The sequence below is a fragment of the Macrosteles quadrilineatus genome, unplaced genomic scaffold (assembly GCF_028750875.1).
Source record: "Macrosteles quadrilineatus isolate MER2022 unplaced genomic scaffold, UCM_ALF_1.0 Scaffold_1__1_contigs__length_201487025, whole genome shotgun sequence".
Classification (NCBI taxonomy): Eukaryota; Metazoa; Arthropoda; class Insecta; order Hemiptera; family Cicadellidae; genus Macrosteles; species Macrosteles quadrilineatus.
Window position 1 is genome coordinate 107,588,125 of NW_026542594.1, and position 20,270 is coordinate 107,608,394.

The 20,270-nt window shown below is 39.1% G+C and overlaps 5 protein-coding genes across 5 annotated transcripts; all 5 read right to left on the reverse strand.

Annotated features, from left to right (window-relative positions):
* Nucleotides 1–2,072: 2,072 nt before the first annotated feature.
* On the reverse strand, nucleotides 2,073–2,962 carry LOC128983222 (uncharacterized). Its single transcript, XM_054402438.1, has one exon. The coding sequence runs from the start codon at nucleotides 2,866–2,868 to the stop codon at nucleotides 2,218–2,220; it is 651 nt and encodes a 216-aa protein (XP_054258413.1). The 5' UTR covers nucleotides 2,869–2,962; the 3' UTR covers nucleotides 2,073–2,217.
* A 406-nt stretch (nucleotides 2,963–3,368) lies between these two features.
* Nucleotides 3,369–5,699, reverse strand: LOC128999672 (uncharacterized protein K02A2.6-like). Its single transcript, XM_054426292.1, has one exon. It carries the CDS (start codon nucleotides 5,697–5,699, stop codon nucleotides 3,369–3,371), a length of 2,331 nt encoding a protein of 776 aa, XP_054282267.1.
* A 285-nt stretch (nucleotides 5,700–5,984) lies between these two features.
* Nucleotides 5,985–7,646, reverse strand: LOC128999679 (uncharacterized). Its single transcript, XM_054426304.1, has one exon. The coding sequence runs from the start codon at nucleotides 7,644–7,646 to the stop codon at nucleotides 5,985–5,987; it is 1,662 nt and encodes a 553-aa protein (XP_054282279.1).
* A 5,579-nt stretch (nucleotides 7,647–13,225) lies between these two features.
* On the reverse strand, nucleotides 13,226–14,827 carry LOC128999687 (uncharacterized). Its single transcript, XM_054426316.1, has one exon. It carries the CDS (start codon nucleotides 14,825–14,827, stop codon nucleotides 13,226–13,228), a length of 1,602 nt encoding a protein of 533 aa, XP_054282291.1.
* Nucleotides 14,828–14,833: 6 nt separating this feature from the next.
* LOC128999697 (uncharacterized) lies at nucleotides 14,834–18,574 on the reverse strand. Its single transcript, XM_054426330.1, has one exon. The coding sequence runs from the start codon at nucleotides 18,572–18,574 to the stop codon at nucleotides 14,834–14,836; it is 3,741 nt and encodes a 1,246-aa protein (XP_054282305.1).
* Between the last annotated feature and the right edge of the window lie 1,696 nt (nucleotides 18,575–20,270).

Consider the following 20,270-nt stretch of genomic DNA (forward strand, 5'->3'; position numbering starts at 1 on the left):
ATATACATATATAAAACTTTGAACGAATGGTGTTTTAGCCTCTAGGGGCATCAAAATGAAAAAGTAAATCGGTCCCCAGCCTAGGTCTTACCGTGCCACCTACGATAAAAAGATTGTGGAGTCAAAAAAGAATCAAAAATTTTTTACGGAAAAACTTAAATGAAATGATTGGATTGAAAAAGAAGAATGATGTGTTTCCATTAAGAATTTCATTTCTGAGGATAGGTTTTCTGATCAGACAAGGATTGAACAAGTTTGCAATATATATATAGTTTAACGAATATTATGTAAATTTAGGTGCCAACCTAACCCGCGCTGTCCCACCGGTACTTGAGCCAGTGGTCAATGATAATGACTATACGTCTTCCAGCTGTTGCCTGTCACGGAGGCGGAACTTGGTAGTGTTGTTAGGAGCATAAAAGGTATGTAGGTCTGCTCCTGGTGCTGACAAAATTCCAACAAAAATTATCAAAGAGAACTTTATTGAACTGAAATAACCCCTTTTGCACGTTATCAACAAGAGTTTACTTCAAGGTAAATTACAAAACAAAATAGTAAAAGTAGGTAAAGTCTTGCCTATATACAAAGGAGGGGAAAACTCAATGTGTTAACTATAGACCAATTACTTTGGCTAGTGTCCTGGCTAAAGAAATTGAGAAGTGCGTTAGAATTCAGTTTGACAACTATTTCATGCATTCTAATATTCTCTTTGATGAACAATTCGGCTTCTGCAAAGACAAACGTTTGAATTACAATCTTTTCTCTCTAACTAACACTATACATGAATCAATTAGTGAAAATAAAAAAACCTCTAAGTATTATTTATTGACTTGGCCAAGGCGTTTGATACTGTTGATAGATCGTTGCTTCTGGACAAGCTAAAGTGTATAGGGGGTTACTGGAACTGCTTAATTGGTTTAAAAATTACCTTTCTAATCGTTCGCAGTTCCCAAATTGTCTTTTTAACCCTCACTCATTTTCCAAGCTCGGCTTCGCCTCGATCGTAAAACTTGACCTCGGGTCAAAAGGAGTCACTTTAGGCCCTAGTATTGAAATATACTAATTCGTCATACTTCAGCAAAAACAGCCGTTTTTAATGCATGCATTTCGGATCTAAAGTAGCATTTTCACTATCTAGGGTGTAAAAATCAGCTGTTGTAAACTCATAGTTGTAAATTTATATTGCAAAATTATATTACGTTACTAGTCCTGGAAATATGCGTTTACCGGACGAGTTTGGACGTTCCCGTGTGAGACGAAGTCGAGTGCGGGATTACTATAACGAGTCCGGTAAACACATTATGGACGCACGATATTTTACACCATACTACCCTAATCTAAAATAACAATAGCAAATCTTCACAAATCCTTACACCACCGACTAAAGGACTAACATTCACTACTCATAACCTCTAGGTTTATAACCACTCAATGCCAAATGGTGTCCGGCAAGAACTCATTACAGTACAGTACAGGTAGTAGGCCTACTGTTGTGCCAAAACGAAAAATAAATCAGCCCCGGGTCCAGGTCTTACCATGTGACGTACAGACATAGCATAATAGCTTATTCCCGATATGGGAAGTTCGATAATATTAGAATAGGTATTTATTTTGTTTGGATCAGAATAGTGTGGAATTTTAACATTAGGTGAGTTTGAAAGTTCTGCTTGTTTACATTTAAATGTCCATGGAAATGTAAACGTTGCGAGTTGTTGAAATGGAGACCAATATACTTCTATTTAGCCAAATTTTGAAAGTCTACCTCAGAACTTGATTGTTTTTTGTGCGGTAGCCCTAACATGGTGATGAATTGGTTTGAATTAAAACAAGTTATTATAAATAATGGGATTTCAATCGGACGAGACGGGACTATGTGAATTTATGTATCTAACGAATGAATCTAATATATGTTTAGTACTTAATTAATTTCATAATAAATGTAATTTTATTAGGTAGTTAAGACTTGCCAATGCAAAATATTTGTTAATCTGATTTTGACTTTATCGATCCAAGGATGATTGTATAATCCTACTTGAATTTAAAATACGTCCAGCTAATTGTGTTGTTTTTAGTTAGTCTTTTTCATTTTTAGCTCAATACATTAAAAGTTAAAGATGCCATACCCGCACTTTTGACGATAACTTTATTGCTAATGTAATCGCAAGACATTTCTCATCTTATGCAGCTATTATTAGATCAAATTCTTCTTGGACGTTGTCACACAGTCTGTCCTGGACAGTTTGTTGTTGGTGCCTGTGATTGAAGGTACTCCTCGCCAGCAGCGATGGCTATACGGAAGGCGAACGTCAAACACTTGTTGAGGGACTCTTCCTCGTCTCCCTGCATCTGCTTGTTCATCGCCAATCTCACTGTGTTGACGATCGCCCTCTGCATGCTCTCCATATGTTGGCGAGTCACTCCGAGTTTGGCGTGGTACAGTCCCAGCTTAGTCATCATGTCTAGCAGCTCGTCGTGCTTGTCTAGACTGTCCATCATTCCTTTCAGCTTAGTCATCACGCGTTGAGAAGAGAGCATCTTGAATTGAGTGCAGCTGAATAGGTCCCTGTTTTGTGACTTTATCATGTACGCGAATATTGACTCGTACTGAGGATACGTTTGAAATAACTCCTTAAACAGCGAGGTGCCAAAGTCTTGCATCGGCAGCACGTACTTGTTCCACGTAGCTCTCCCCAGCCTCAAGTCCCGTTCGGCCAAAATCGCTTGAGTGTCTTGTAATGGCTTAGACGAGTCGATAGACCCAGCCCTCATCAAACCTGTAAGTTTTGAGGTCCCAAGGTCGTTTGGCTTGTTTTTGTTGTTATCATTCCTCGCTTCTTTTTTGGTGTATTTTCTTGGGCTATAAGCCATTTATAAGCTGAATAACAATGTAAATATAACCATATAAAATTTAGAATTAAACATTTATCCAAATTGTCGTGGTGGTGGTTAGATTGTTAGTAAACCGAAGAAATCAGTAGGCTGCATGAAATCAGCTGTATTAGAAACGAAAGGAGGAAAAATTAACTGCAGAGTTTGAAATACAACAACACGCAATGCCTGAATAATTATTATTATAATTATTATATATGGATTCATAAAAAAAGGCGCACACACATCAAGTTCATTCATGCAATCGTGTACTTGAAAACTGTTGTGACTTTGAATTAGAGTTCATAATAAGCACACATTTGAAGAAACTCTTTTATTGAAAATTGTTATGATTAACTATAATAAAGTAAAATGTAAACATTGAAAAACAATTTTCATCTGTCTTGACCTTATTTGAATTATTAACTAAATCATATGAAGTCAAGATAGACTAAAGGATATGACAGTCTTCCCCACTAATTAAGAACAATCTTTTTCAATCAAATCTGGTAGTCTCTAAATCTTGAGGGCATGTGACGCTTACGCTGTGGTCTGGCGTTGGTATTATCAGCTTGCTCACGATGTGGTATGACATTCTCAGCTTGAGCTCTTTCTGCTGGAGATTGTTCTTCTGGTTGCCTTAATTCTGGAGCTGCAACTGGATCTGGATTCCTATGTATTTCTGGTCGTCTTGGAATTCTGGGAACATCAAACAACTGCGTTGGTCCGAATGTAACATTTTTCGTTTTTGGACTCTGTACCAGCGTTGGGCGTAGTTGATTGATGTGCCTCTTCAGGATTCTATCAGATGAGTCGAGAACTACGAGATAGTGTCTTTTCCCAAGCCTCTTCTTTACTTGACCAAACTGCCATATGTTTTTATTATTGATGAAAAGTTTGACCTGTACCCTCTCCCCCACATATAGTGAACGTGCAGGTGAAGACTGTGTAGTTGAAGGTTGAGGTTTGTACGGGAAAATGGCATTTAGTCTTATCCTTATTTTTCTGTGCAGGTAGAGTTCCGCCGGGGACTGACCACAAGCTAGCGGTGTTGCTCTGTACCTTTGTAAAATATTTTGAATTTTGGTTTGGATTGGAGTTTGGTCAGTTGAGACTGCTTTCAGGCGATTCTTTAGTGTTTGGATTGATCTCTCGGCTAAACCGTTTGTTGCCGGATGCCCTGGAGCGATGAATTTCTGGAAAATACCGTTTGTTTTGCAGTAATTTTGAAAAATATCACTTTTGAAAATGGTAGCATTATCTGAAACGAGTACTTGAGGATATCCATGACACGAGAAAATTCCTTCTAAAAGATTAATTGTGTTCGCACTAGTAGGTGAGTCTTTGATGATTTTCACCTCCGCCCATTTAGATTTTGCATCAACACACATGAGAAAATATGTATTATCAAGCGGTCCTGCATAGTCGATATGAACCCTTTCCCAATTCTCTTGTGGTGTATCCCAGGGATGTACTGGAACTTTGGGAGGGCTGTGACGTGTGAGAGCACATTTTTCACATCCTTTGACAATACGTTCTATTTCTTTGTCGATACTGGGCCAGTAGACGTAGCGGCGCGCCAGCTGTTTCATTTTTGTTATACCTAGGTGGGTATAATGAAGTTCATTTAAGATTGATGGTCGTAAGCTTCTTGGAATAATTACACGATCTTGGCGAAATAAAATCCCGTCAACCAATGTATATTCTGTTTCATCAGACTTGTTTTTTAGATCTTTTACAATTCTTGATAAGTCTGGATCCTTTTCTGTTTCACTCCTTATTGTTGAAGCGGTTATGTGTTCATCTGACATCTCGAAAATCATTTGTTCGTATACTTGGTTGACTTCATTGGCAATGATTTCATCAACAGTCGAATTTACTTGCTGAAGTGGAGCTCTTGAGAGGCAGTCAACATTTTCATTTTCCTTGCCAGGTTTGAATTTTAATGTGTAGTTGAACCCGGATAAGTAAGATGCATATCGGAGTAAACGTCCTGATGTCATTTGAGGGAGTGCTTTGTTGTGCTGGAAAATCCGTGAAATGGGTGCATTGTCAGTTACTAGTGTGAAGTGAGTTCCAAAAAGGTAATAGTAGAAATGTGACACGCCAAAAATAATAGCGAGGCTTTCACGGTCTAATTGACTGTAATTTCTTTCAGAAACTGTAAGAGAACGAGAAGCATATGCAATGGGCTTTTCTTCTCCTTCTGTGACATGACTAAGCACGGCTGCAAGTCCTGTAGGGCTGGCGTCTGTAGTTAGTACTAGAGGGAGAGCCGGATCGAAAGGTACGAGAACTCGATCACTGCAGAGCTCTGATTTGATTTGTAAAAATGCTGCTTCACAGGATGAATTCCATTCCCATTTCATATTTTTCTGTAACAGACGTCGCAGAGGATATGTGATAGTTGAAGCATCAGGGATGAAACGTGAGTAGTACGACACAAGTCCGAGTAGACGTTTGACCTCTTCAGTATTGGACGGGCGAGGCATCTGTTGGACTGCTTGAATTTTCGTTGGAGATTTACTAATTTTGTTGAACTCTACAACTCGTCCTAAATACTCAATTTTTTCTTGAAAAAATGAGCATTTGTTTCTGTTGACATGTAAATTGTAATCAGAGAGTCTCTGTAGACAGGCTTGTAAATTTTCACTGCATTCTTCAATGGTCGAACCATGCACAATAATGTCATCAAAATATGCTTCTGTCTTACGTAACCCCTTTAAGATCTGAGATAGTATGCGGTTGAATTCTGATGGTGCAGTTTTGATGCCAAAACTGAGTCTATGTACTCTATAAGTACCTCTGTGAGTCGTCATTGTCTGTATCATGCTAGATTCTTCATCCACCTGGAGATGTAAATAGGCTTTGTAGAGGTCAAGTTTGCAAAAGTCTTTTGAATTGCGCAAACTGTCAATAACATCATCAATACGCCTTATAGGATGATTTGCTTGAATTAGACGCTCGTTGACACCGCATTTGTAATCGACGCAGAGGCGGACACCACCGTCTGGTTTAGGAATGACAACCAGTGGCGATCCCCAATCGCTGGCCTCCACAGGTGAAATGATCCCTTCGTTTTCCAGTGTGTCCAATTCCTTGTTCACTCGGTCGGTTTAAGCATGTGGGACATTTCGTTCCTTAACAAAAATAGGTTTTGCACCATTTCGAAGCTGTAATGACACTTTGAAGTCTGGAACGCATCCAATTTTCTCTTCAAAAATGTTGGAAAAAGACTGAAAGATTTCTTCAGGAGACTGGATTCTTTTGATTTGGGAAATTTGAGTGCTTTGATTTGTGTCTTCATTCAATTTGTTCAGTTCGATTCCTAGGGCTCTTATCCATTGACGTCCCAAGAGTGCTTCGTGTCCTGTTGGAACAATGTGGAGTTCCTCTTTGACGCAACGTCCACAGTAAGTAACATTTATTTTCACTTTCCCTTCAGGTTTGATAATATTACCTGAGTAAGTTCTGAAAGCAATGTTAGTTGTTTCCAATGGAATGTCCAATTTGAGTTTGTCGAAATCATTTTTAGCTAGAAGTGAGAATTTTGCTCCTGTGTCTACTTCGAATTGTTGTGGTTTACCATTGAAATTAACTGTGATCATGTATTTGTCTGAATCGTTATTTACTTCAAACAGATCTAGTAACTTTGGGCTTGAATTGACATTAGTTACTTTATTTAGTCCGTAATCAGAAAATTTCGATGTAGACTCTGTAGGAGAACAGCACTGGATGTAGTTGGCTGCACTGGGAGAATTGATTTTCTTCTGTTCTGCGATAAGGGTCGAAATGCACACTTTAGATATGTGTCCTTGCTTGTTACATTTGTTGCACTTGAGCTTAGATTTGTCGGTGCGGCACTCGGATGCTTGGTGATTGCCTTTTCCACACCTGAAGCAAAGATTACCAATTCCAAGAGATTTCAGATCTGGACGTTTTCGAGAGCGTGAGGAGTGACCCTGTTGCTGTCTGGAAGGTTGATTACCGGTGTGGAATTGATATTTCCTTGCTTTATGTGAAACTTTATTCACATCGTCACATATATTGAAATTTGCGTTACTTGAATGTGAACGTTTAGACAGTTCCCTGGATTCAATTTTTGATGCTTCGAGGGCGATTGCTCTGGTAAGGATTCCTTCAAAAGTAGTTTCAGTTGACTGTAGAATTTGTTCTCGTAGCCAGTCATCTCGCAAACCTCGAATAAACTGGGCTCTCAGGAAAACTTCGGCAATTGAAACTGTCTGGTCACATGAACACTTGACAGAAAATTCACACTCAGCAATATCACGTTGTAGGGAAGCCACGAATTCTGTTATTGATTGGTGTTCTTTTTGAAATACATTTAGAAAATAGTGTTGAGATACTACAATGTTCTTCTTAGGAATCAATAACTGCTTGAATGCTGTGATAAGCTCATCATAGTTGAGACTTTTCAATTGTTTCTCGGGGCCTAGAAAAGAATTAAGATTGTTATAATGATCACTGCCGATAGAGATGCACAGTAGCTGTCCAATCTTAGTTGAGTCTGTTAGGCCTTTCATGGTGTAATAGTTTTCAAAACGTTCTAGGTAACATGTAAATTTTTCTTTCTTTGGATCATAGTTTTCAAAAGGAGCCACATTTGAGTAGTTGACCCGAGGTATCTCAGTCTGTTGATCATTCTGTTTTAAGACAGTTTCTAATACTTCTTTAATAAACTTGTTCTGGTTTTCTTGCTGTTGTCTTTGTTGTTCTTGAAAGATAGTAAGGAATTGATTGAACTGATCTGCATTCATTTTGAATACAAAATAATTTGAACACAAATTCTGAAAAATTTAGTAATCTTACATGTAATAATTCTGTTTTTCCTTCGTCGCCAAATAATTGTTGTGACTTTGAATTAGAGTTCATAATAAGCACACATTTGAAGAAACTCTTTTATTGAAAATTGTTATGATTAACTATAATAAAGTAAAATGTAAACATTGAAAAACAATTTTCATCTGTCTTGACCTTATTTGAATTATTAACTAAATCATATGAAGTCAAGATAGACTAAAGGATATGACAAAAACCAATGTCAGAAGTGTAAAATGTAGAATCCAGTTAACGAACGGATATCCGTGAAACTGATAAAGCGGTAATACATTATCTTTTACCTAACCCGCCATGTTAAACTTCCCTATCCCAAGCGTGATGTATACAACTTCCTTACTTCTCGAGTAATGTAAAGTTGAAAAAACTCACTCGGTGATGTAATGAAACCCATTTAATTAACATTGAGTCAGGCCCGTTTTTGACCAAGTCAGCGCCGTAGGCACAACTAATAGTTGCGCCCCTTTGCAAAATATAACAGGGTGTCAATACCAACCGGGAAAACTGGGAAATCCTTGATTTATCGTTAGTTTTTTTAAACCGGGAATTATGCATGACATTTGAATTTCTACCTGGAATTTTCAATTAACCACGATCGTGCATGACAACAGAGACGTATCCGTGAGCGCGGGAGACGATAATATTTCTGCACACGGCCGCGAAGGATGATCAGAATTTTCCGTCATCTCAGAAGACGATGATGATACAGAGTCACGAGGGATGATCAGAATATTGTCGCGATCACTGAAGACCATGGTAATGTCCACATGACCACGGGAAATAGCAAGAATTTGGCCGCGATCGCAGAAGACGATGATTATCTCCACACGACTGCGGGATATTATTAACATTTTGCCGCAATCACGGGAGGCGATAACGATGTTTACAAGAGACGATTATGATGGCTACAAGACTGCGGGAGATAAAATAATCATACGAGAGGGATCAGAATTTTGCCACGATCGTGCAAGACGATGATAATGTCCACATGACCGCGGGAAAAGACCAGAAAATTGCCATTCACGGATGACAATGATCTCCTCATGGCCGCGGGAGATGATTACCATTTTGCCGCAATCGCGGGAGGCGATTACTATGTCCAAACGACCACGGGGGACGATATAAACATGTCTTCATGACTTCACGGCCACATTAGGGGTGATCAGAATCTGCCTGCGATCACGCAAGACGATGATAATGTCCATACGATCACGGGAAAAGATCGTTTTTTGGCTCATTCGCGGTAGACGATGATAATCTCCTTACGACCGCGGAATATGTTCATATATTATTGTGGTGATATATGATCATGGAAGACGATAATTATGTCTACACGACCGCGGAAAAAAGTCAAAATTTTGCCACAACCACGGGAGATGATTGCGATGTCTACACGGCCGCAAGGGATTATCAGAAGTTTCGCATGCAAATACAACCACAATTTTTTTTATTTACCAATTTTTTGGCGCCCCCCAAAAAAGCCAATTGCCTCGCGCCCTAGGCACGTGCCTACCGTGCCTATTCGGTAAATCAGCCCTGCATTTAGTGCTTAACTTAAAAAAATATACCTCTATGGATCCAACGACGTTCAGCGCTAGAAATCAGCTGTGCTCTTGAATTTTATTGTTATGTTTTGAAGAATTTTCCTAACCTAGCTTTTGTTTGTACATGAACGTTACTGTTAGAAGATGAGTGAAATGGATAGTGAAAAATATTGTTCGTAACCTCCTGTATATTGTCGGGTCAGGTAAAATCTTGTACGTTACAAGTTACGCAAGAGCGTGTTTACATCACATAGGTAAATTATGCAACTCGCTTCTGCTCGTTGCACAACATTCACCTGCGTGATGTAAAAACGCTCTTACTACACTTGTAAGGTAAATAGCTATTAACTTACTAGACAATCAGAATCAGTGTAAAACACTCCCATGAGTATTTATCAGCTGAGTGAAATAGCTGAAATAAATTTGCCTACTATGGTAGAGGGAGATGTCAGCGAAGTAGAAACGTAGTTTACACTGCCTCGTAGACGCTGACGTAAGTCAATTCGCTCCGATTCACTTTAGGGGAATACCTGAGCCTGTAAAAGACACCACCCCCCACAGAGCCTAAATCAATCTAATCCCTAATCCTTTTGCATGGGCTTATCGCTTATTCCCAAGTCATTATTATCAATGAGTTATTTTTTACATAGCTAATTTAACAGTTTTGAACAGTTGTATAATAGTATTGACTGAAGAGTATAACAAATTGTAATATGATAGTAGGAAAAAAAAACACATAGGTATCTACAACAGTTTATCAAATATAAAATCTAAATCTACAACAATAATTGACTTTTTTAGCAAATTGTTTCATAGGGAAGTAGCTATTGCCGTAGGTGGCACAGTAAGACCAGGGCCCGGGACCAATTTACTTTTTCGTTTTGATGTCCCCAGAGGCCAAAAAAAGATTTGTTCAAATCCGGTTCAAGTCCGATTTTGATTAAATTTGGCTTGAAGATGTAAGGCGGGATAAACTTGAATGAGTTCGCGGACCAGCAAGATTGAGTTATGATGGTACTTTAGGGTTTTGAAATTTTCTAAAATTGTGATGCGTTGTCGTACAATTAAAGCAGTGGCGTAGCCAGAGGGGGGGAGATCCGGGGGTCTGGGCCCCCTTCCGAAATTTAAGAAATAAATGTTATTATTTGTGTAAAAAATTATGAGAAACACAAACATGCGTTATACTGCTTGTAATTGCAATACCAACGATAAACTCAGCTGCTTTTGGTATAGTCTGGTGTCCACATAATACCTTTCAACGAGTATACTAGATGTTTCCCAAATTCCCATTGTTTCTTAATTAGTAATGACGTACACCGGACTAGAAACTAGAAATAGAAATACTGTAGAAGGCACATGTTATCGGTCGTGCGAGAGAGCCATAGATACATAATAACAACACGGGGAGAGAGCTCGGTTAGGTTCGGCTGGTTCGGCCCGGTTCGGCCTACTCGGCGTCGGAGGAGCACGGGACATTTCTGTCAAAGCCGTTACACGTCGTGCGAGTTGACCTTGGGCCTCCTTTACTACGACCATAGATAAAAGGAGTATACTCCTTTGATCTATGCTACGACCATCGAAGTATATAACGACTACGACGGTCGACGACACACACACACACACAAACACCACAATACACTAGCACTAGACATAAAAATAATAATTATTATATAAAAACAGAAAACTCCTTTTTAAAAGGGCTACTTTAATACGTTACCTACGGAAAATAAATAAAATAAACGTCTTATAACACTTAAAACATATACAGGGTGGCTGAAAAGTAACTTGCACCCCCACTTGACTTTTCAACCGTTTGAGATATTTGAAATCGGTTTGCGGCAACCTTCTTAGATATGAGAGGCTACAATAATTATGGTCAGTTTTGAAAATTTTGCCCTTAGGGGTAGTGGGGGTAGGGGGTAGCTCAAAATTTTCAAACGACAACCATAGTCGAGTTTGGTATCATTTTACAGGTCTTGACGAAACATAAACATTGACATAAAGAAAACCAAAATCGGCTCACTAATAACGAAATGGTGCCCTAAAACGTTTCAAATCCAAATAACCATGAGGGTGGCAAAAAAATTAACTTGCACCCTCTTTAACTTTTTAACTATTTGAGATATTTAAAATCGCTTTGCGGCAACTTGTTTGGAAATGAAGGGCAACTATCCTTCTACAGACCTCTGTGTATGTTGGATACGGCTGGCAAAGTCCTCGAGAAGATGATCCGTTCCCGGCTGAATTCAGCCGTGGTCGCTGCGGGGGACCTGTCCCTCGACAGTATGGATTCAGGATGGGGCGATCTACTGTTGACGCTGTTGAGGAGGTGAAGCAAGCCGTGATGAGAGCTGAGGATTTTAACCACTACTCTCGTAGAGTTGTGCTGCTCGTAACATTCGATGTGCGAAACGCATTTAATTCTGCGAGGTGGTGCGATATGCTGGAAGCTCTGGAGAACACCTTCCACGTTCTGGCATACCTCATACGTATCATAGAGGATTATCTCCGGTTTCGCTTCCTCATGTATGACACTACAGAAGGCCCACGGACGATGAGTGTCACTTCCGGTGCTGCCCAAGGTTCCATATTCGGCCCAGACCTCTGGAATGTCGCGTATGACAGCCTTCTGAGGTCTGAAATGCCTGAGGAAATTGTTTTGGTTGGGTACGCAGACGACGTTGCAGTTTTGATAGCTGCACGTATTAGTCAAGTAAATATAGGCACTTGAGATAGAACAAATTCCAACACATGGTTTTTCGACAGTTTTTGGTAGTAATAGGTGTAGAAAGTACCAGGAAAAAAGTCTACCAAAATCGGACAACCGGAAGTCGGGTTTTTCCAAGATGGCCGCCGTGAGGCCCTCAAATCGACAAGATGACTGCAAATTCGTCGATTCATAGTTCCAGGATTGGCCTATTTCTACGAAAATTGGCAAACACATGTAGAACTTTATTTCCAACCTGAAATATGAATACTAGGCTGACAAAGTAACCCAAAGATGAATTTTCAGGGTATTATGTGCTAAAAAAATAAGGTTTTTACCTCAAATATATGTTTTTCTAATATTTTGTACAAAGTTTGTTATAATTTCAAATTTATTTTTTCACCATTAGATTCAACACAAAAAACCTAACAATTTAGTATATTGAATCTTTGTTCTGCTTCAATTTGTTACAGAGATATTTAAAGTAATAACTTTAGTATGTTTTCTTGCCAAGATAGCTCAAAATTAATCTTATGGAGAATAAGCATAAATATTAATATTATTTTTCATTAAAACTATATAGATAAGACTTTTTGTTCTGCTTCATATTATCTGTTTTAATACTTTTTTTTACTAAAAATTCCTTTTTTGGCAGTTACCATTGCAGCAAACCTACGTATTCGGTTCCTCAGTTTTAATCATAAAGAGAATAAACAAAAATCAATTTTTTTATTAGTCCTAGAAGTATAGAATATTATCTAAAAAAATTGCAAGAAAACGTTTTATGGTTTTATGTTGTAGTGTTGGGTATGTAGAGTAACATAGTAAAAATTGCCAAAAATCGGTCTACTGGAAAACCCCTAGAATCAAGATTTAATATGACGGATTTTCTCAACATTGGAAAAATTAAAAAAAATCCACATGCATTTTCATTGATATTGACTTCAGACCACCACCGATATTTATTGGGTGGTCATTTCTTCATTTCGATAGGAAACGTGTTTTCGGCCGTCATTTTGGATCCCCCTATTGGATATAGCCTAAATGTAATTTAAATGTAATTGTAAAAAATATTAAAGACAGACAAGACTTTTAGACTTGACAAAAAATAGATGTTTTTTTATTTATTGGACATTATTTACAAAGTAATAATAATAATAAAACATGTGTTAGTTCAATTAAAATAAAGAAGGCAGGCATAAATTAAACATATTAAAGAACACAAATCAATGAGTCAATATGAAACATATTACATCTTTTCCCCTCCAACGGTAAGGACTGCAACTTTAGCCAGAGGCCGGCGATAAGTTCCTTTTGATGTTGTTATGTCTACTATTCGTACTTGGCCATCATGACCTGGGTAGACAGCCGAGATTCGGCCAAGGGGCCAAGTATTTCTTGGACAGTTTTCCTCAATTATTATTGCAAGATCGTCAATCTTTGGTGGGTCCAATTTCTTGTGCCATTTGCACCGTCTTGAAAGGCATGGAAGGTACTCATGCACCCATCTCTTCCAGAAGCTGTCTAGGAGTGATCTAACACGAGCTAATTGTCGTTTACACAGTTGGTCTTCGTTTAGGTTGATTTTGTAAGCTTCTCTTAGAAAATGGTTTGGTGTGATTGGTTCGGGGTCATTGGGATCCAGAGAAACATGTGTGAGTGGGCGAGAATTTATTACGCGAACCATGAATGTCTGAAGCTCTTCGTCTTTTGGGTACTGGCAGCGCATAACACTCCTTAATGCGGTCTTTACAGACCTAACAAGTCTTTCCCAGCAGCCTCCCATATGTGGTGCTCGCGGGCAAATGAAATTCCACTTTATCCCGTAGTTCACCACGTCTTTTTGGATCTTTTCATGTTTGAGTGACTTTACAGCGTTTCTAAGTTCCCTATCTGCAGCTACAAAGTTTGTGCCATTGTCGGAATATAGTTCTGAGGGAACTGGTCTTCGGCTGATGAATCGTTGAATCGACATTATACAACTCTCTGTGTTAAGAGAATGAGCCGTTTCGATGTGAATTTCTCGAGTCGATAAACAGGTAAATAGGACACCATATCTTTTTTCATGTCTGCGGCCAACAGTAACTTCGATAGGTCCGAAATAATCCACTCCAGTGTAGAAGAATGGATGTTGCACTTTTGAGGTCCTTAACTGTGGTAGTGCAGCCATCTGAGGAGGATAAGGTTTGGCATTGTCTATGCTACACCTCATGCAGCTCCTTTGAACTTTCTTGGCGACTGATCGTACGTTTAAGATCCAGAACTGTTGTCTAGTCATATTGATAACAGTCTCGATGCCCTGATGGAAACATTTCTCGTGAAACATTTTTACGATTAGTTTAGCCGTATGACTTTTGCCGTCTAAAATGATAGGATGCTTTTGTTCTTCGCTTATTTCTGGTGAACTATGTATTCTACTCAACATTCTTATTAGAGACTGATCAATGAAGGGATTTAAAGAGAATATTCTACTGGACTTTGGTAGCGGTTTGTTCTTCAGCAGTAAATTTTTTTCTTCATTGAAGCTTGCCTTTTGAGACATTGATATCAAGTTCTGTTCAGCTTTTTGAATTTCCTCTGGTTGAAGTTCTGGTATATTTCCAAAATCTACGTTGACCGTTTTCAGTTTCTTTTTCGTGGTGGCGGTAGTATGGGACCTTAGCATGCTAATAAATCTGTGTACCCATGCTAATACACGTGTCACTTTTTCCCAAGAAGAAAAGTTTTCAACTGTCAAAAGAGGAGGGTTTTCATTACTGTTTACAACTCCGACGAATTTCTTCTTTGTTTCTTCGTTATCCTTGACTTGTAGTGTGGACGGTTGTATTGGCCAGTCACTCGATTCTCGCATTAGAAATTATGGTCCGTGAATCCATTCAGAATGCATGGCTGATGTAAACTTTTTGTTACTTCTAGTTGCAGCATCTGCCGGATTCTGTTTTGATGGAACCCATCTCCATTCTTCAGGTTTAGACAAATCTTGAATTTCTCCAATTCTATTGGAAACATACTGTTTGAATTGTCTAGGGTCGGATTTCAGCCAGTGCAAAACTGTTACAGAATCTGACCAAAATATCTGACGAGAAATAGTTAAGTCAATGTCTTTTATGATGCTACAAGCTATTCTGCATCCAAGAACAGCTGCTTGGAGTTCTAGTCGGGGAATGGTTGTTTGTTTGAGTGGTGCTACTTTGGCACGTGCCATAACAAGCATGGTCTTGTAAGTACCTCTGGCACATCCATGGCGTAGATATGAAACTGCTGCATAGGCCTCTTCACTAGCATCAACAAACGTATGGAGTTCAACTTCTTCAATTGTTTTGACGTTAAAATAGCATCGAGGTATGGTGAAGCTCTGCAGACATTTTACTTCTTGTAGCCAGTCTTGCCATTTTTTACTAAGTTCTATCGAAAGAACTTCGTCCCACGTTATGTTTGTTCGCCAAATGTCCTGAACAAGCATTCTCCCTTTTATAGTAGTAGGTACAACTAATCCCAATGGATCAAAAATGGACATAGCTCCTCTTAAAACTTCTCGTTTGGTCGGATACCTTGTTTCAACTAACTGTACCTTTTCGGCGTTCCGGTGAAATGAAAAGTGGTCAGTTTCAGCATCCCACCACATTCCGAGGATACGTTCTGTAGGTAGACGACTTTCAGGTTGCAGTTGTTTTGTAGAGTTTGTCTTCAAATCTTCCGGTATTTCAAGTAAAATTTCTTTTGAATTTGACAACCAGTTACAGATTTTAAAACCTCCGGACTTGTGAATTTCTGTTATCTGTTGTATTCGAATTCTAGCTTCTTCTTCTGTATCAGTAGAGTCTAGTAGATCGTCCATGTATTCACTGCAGAGGATCGCTTTACTTGCTTCTGGGTAAATTTGTAGAAACCTCTTGGCGTTGCTGTTTACTACATACAAGGCAGTACTCGGGGAACACGTTGATCCAAATATCATTGCTTCCATGATATAGGTATCTGGTTTGTTGTTCGGATCTTCTCTCCATAGAAACCTTTGCGAATCGACATCTTCTTTTCTGATACGTACTTGATGAAACATTTCTTGTATGTCACCTGCGATCGCAAATTTTCTTAATCTGAATTTGAGAAGTACTGCTGGCAGAGGGTTCAAAAGGTCAGGACCACTAAGCAAACCATCATTGAATGACACACCATTCGCTTTAGCAGCTGCGTCAAATACTAACCTTAGTTTGTCAGGTTTGTTTGGATTTATTACCCCAAAATGAGGCAGATAATAAGTCCGGTCATTTATAACATTAGCTTCGTCATCACGTAGTTTTCTGATGTAACCTTTTTCTTCATAGTCAGTGATCTTGGCTTTGTATTTGTTATGAAAGTTTTCGTCTCTTGCCATCTTCCTTTCAATACCCTTAAGCCTTTTCAGCGCATTTTCATAGCTCGGTGGACATTTAAAGTCTTCTGACTTCCATAGTAGGCCGGATTCATACCTATCCCCTACTTTTTTGGTAGTATCTTCTAAAATCTTGAGGGCTTTTTCGTCTTCAACTGATTTCACATTGTCATCTTCTACTAGGGACACGCCATAATTCTCGATTTCAAAAGAATCTTTGATAATATCATGAAGTTTTTCACTTTCAAAAGACGTTAAAGTGAATTGACTATCTACTCGCCCAATGTGTTCATGACATTTACCGTGCAATGTCCAGCCTAAACGGCTCCAAGACAAGACTGGAGAGTTGGGAGGACCTTCAATTATTTTCCTTGCTAGAATAAGGTCACAGTTGTCTTGACCTATAAGTATTGTAGGTTTCAAATTTGCTGACGGTAAAGGTTGACCAATTGACCGTAAGTGAGACCACTTCTTTTTCAGTTTGACAGTATCCACCATTTGTTTTGGTAAGTCCAATGGTGACTGGGTTCGTACATTGTTTAATGTAAATACTTCGTCCTCATATAACCCTTTAATTTTAACTTTCACAGTCATGGATGTTGGGTCGAAATGTTGGGTTGCATTGGACCAGCAAGTCGTGAGGGGTTCAATACTACCGTTGACGCCTAATTTATCGGCTGTAGCTGAATCCAACAAGGATACTGTTGACCCGTCATCTAAGAGTGCGTAAGTGTCGATCTGACAACTTGGGCCATATAATGTCACTGGACATACTCTTAGTAGAACACGGTTATTAACAACATGACTGCTAATAATTTCTTTATTTTGTGGTTCGCTGTCCTGTTTGGGAAACCTCTCAATTTTGTCAGTATGGAGAAGACGATGGTGAAACAACCTGCACCCATTTATCCCACAAACCTTTTTTACTTTACATTTTTGGAGCTGGTGATGTCGAAAGCAGAAGAAACATAGTTTCTTTTCGACAATCATTTTCCATCTCTGCGATACATCTGCCTTCCTGAAAACTCCACATCGTTCACTTTCGTGGCTGTCGAGACAAAACATACAGTTAAACTGTTTGTCTTCGGTAGAACTGGTATAAACCGGCTTTATGTCAGTTTTCTTCTGCCAGAGTTTCTCTTCTGTAGGACGAAAGTAAATACTCAGGATTGAGCATTGTTTTTCCAACCAAGTGGAAAACTCCTTCAAGTCGGGACTGCTTAGAGCATTATTACTTACATGTTCAGCCCACCTGTATTTTAAACTATAGGGAAGTTTGTTGAGACATTCATTTAGTAAGTAAGGATTTAATACATAATTTTCTAGATGTAATGACTCTGCTGTAGCAGTAAAATTCAAAATATTTGTCGAAAACTCAACAAGACTTGTAGTGTCGTCTTCCTTGACAGAAGGTAGCCTACGAGTCTTTTTTAACATTGACTCTAAAATGAGTTCTGGTCTACCAAAACGCATCTGTAAGGTCTTGATAATTGACTTAAGATTTTGACTTGAGACAAAAAGAGGCTTAACCATTCTAAATGCTTCTCCCTCTAGGCAATTCCTTACTCTTATGAGGTTGTCATCCTCACTAAAAAGATAGGCAGGTTTTTCATACGCCGAAAAAAATATCGGCCATTCATCAGGCTTGCCACTGAAACTTGGAAGTTTTTGACGAAATGAAACAGGCTGTATAGCTTTTTGGAAGGTATCCGCAAGCTTTTGCACGGCTGAGGTCATGATGGCTGATGAGGACTTAAGAACTGTCGGTTCTTTTTCATTCAACCACCTTTCAACCTTGCTTTGCGGTTCTTCCTCATCATCAAGATTTATGCTAAGTCCTACCTTGGTTTCAGATCGATTACTAGGGCGGCTTGACTGTTGACTGCCACACACTGAAGCAGACTCAAGCTCAGCTCTCGCTGTCAGCAGTTGCTTCTGTCGTTCTAGTTCTCTAGCTTCCATTCGTCGTTGTCGCTCCATTTCTTCAACTTGTCGTTGTCGCTCCATTTCTCTTTCCTCATGGGCTCTTTCCAATCTCTGTATTTCTTCCAGCTTCTTCAACTCCACTTCCATTAATCGTCGTCTACTAGAAGAAGTACTAGATTTGGCAGATACTGATGGTTGGTCATTACTTGGCTTTGGATTAACAGTTTTGTCGTTGTTATTCCCAATTGCTGGAGTATATCTGTCTGGAGGGTGTCTTTCCCTCTCTGATCTCCTTATTGACATGATAAAGTCGGGTTTCGGCACCAAATGTAAAAAATATTAAAGACAGACAAGACTTTTAGACTTGACAAAAATAGATGTGTATTTATTTATTAGACATTATTTACTAAGTAATAATAATAATAAAACATGTGTTAGTTCAATTAAAATAAAGAAGGCAGGCATAAATTAAACATATTAAAGAACACAAATCAATGAGTCAATATGAAACATATTACAGTAATGACAGTGTCATTTCAATAGGGAACGTGTTTTTGGCCGTCATATAGGCAGGGCTGATTTACCGAATAGGCACGGTAGGCACGTGCCTAGGGCGCGAGGCAATTGGCTTTTTTGGGGGGCGCCAAAAAATTGGTAAATAAAAAAAATTGTGGTTGTATTTGCATGCGAAACTTCTGATAATCCCTTGCGGCCGTGTAGACATCGCAATCATCTCCCGTGGTTGTGGCAAAATTTTGACTTTTTTCCGCGGTCGTGTAGACATAATTATCGTCTTCCATGATCATATATCACCACAATAATATATGAACATATTCCGCGGTCGTAAGGAGATTATCATCGTCTACCGCGAATGAGCCAAAAAACGATCTTTTCCCGTGATCGTATGGACATTATCATCGTCTTGCGTGATCGCAGGCAGATTCTGATCACCCCTAATGTGGCCGTGAAGTCATGAAGACATGTTTATATCGTCCCCCGTGGTCGTTTGGACATAGTAATCGCCTCCCGCGATTGCGGCAAAATGGTAATCATCTCCCGCGGCCATGAGGAGATCATTGTCATCCGTGAATGGCAATTTTCTGGTCTTTTCCCGCGGTCATGTGGACATTATCATCGTCTTGCACGATCGTGGCAAAATTCTGATCCCTCTCGTATGATTATTTTATCTCCCGCAGTCTTGTAGCCATCATAATCGTCTCTTGTAAACATCGTTATCGCCTCCCGTGATTGCGGCAAAATGTTAATAATATCCCGCAGTCGTGTGGAGATAATCATCGTCTTCTGCGATCGCGGCCAAATTCTTGCTATTTCCCGTGGTCATGTGGACATTACCATGGTCTTCAGTGATCGCGACAATATTCTGATCATCCCTCGTGACTCTGTATCATCATCGTCTTCTGAGATGACGGAAAATTCTGATCATCCTTCGCGGCCGTGTGCAGAAATATTATCGTCTCCCGCGCTCACGGATACGTCTCTGTTGTCATGCACGATCGTGGTTAATTGAAAATTCCAGGTAGAAATTCAAATGTCATGCATAATTCCCGGTTTAAAAAAACTAACGATAAATCAAGGATTTCCCAGTTTTCCCGGTTGGTATTGACACCCTGTTATATTTTGCAAAGGGGCGCAACTATTAGTTGTGCCTACGGCGCTGACTTGGTCAAAAACGGGCCTGCATATAGGATCGGCATATTGGATATAAATATTTTTTTTAATGTAATGGCAATGTTGTGACACATTATTTTAAACTAGATTTTCACGCCCATTGCCAAAATGAGTTTTTAAATATTTTTTTTTCGTTTTAAAGATATATTCAAACGAAAATTCTCCTGCATACATTTCTTAAGGACGTTTCGTATTTTGAACATTTTTTAAGATTATTTTTTCTTATATCTCCAGTACATATTAACGCTTGCAGTTCGTTCTAGCCTTAAACATTTAGTGACGATTATTTTCCTTATCTTCAGTTAGTAGT

Excerpts from the sequence above, each read along its gene's own strand:
- LOC128999697 (XM_054426330.1), bottom strand. The coding sequence starts at position 18,574 with ATGTCAATAAGGAGATCAGAGAGGGAAAGACACCCTCCAGACAGATAT.
- LOC128999679 (XM_054426304.1), bottom strand. The coding sequence starts at position 7,646 with ATGAATGCAGATCAGTTCAATCAATTCCTTACTATCTTTCAAGAACAA.
- LOC128999687 (XM_054426316.1), bottom strand. The coding sequence starts at position 14,827 with ATGCGAGAATCGAGTGACTGGCCAATACAACCGTCCACACTACAAGTC.
- LOC128983222 (XM_054402438.1), bottom strand. The coding sequence starts at position 2,868 with ATGGCTTATAGCCCAAGAAAATACACCAAAAAAGAAGCGAGGAATGAT.
- LOC128999672 (XM_054426292.1), bottom strand. The coding sequence starts at position 5,699 with ATGATACAGACAATGACGACTCACAGAGGTACTTATAGAGTACATAGA.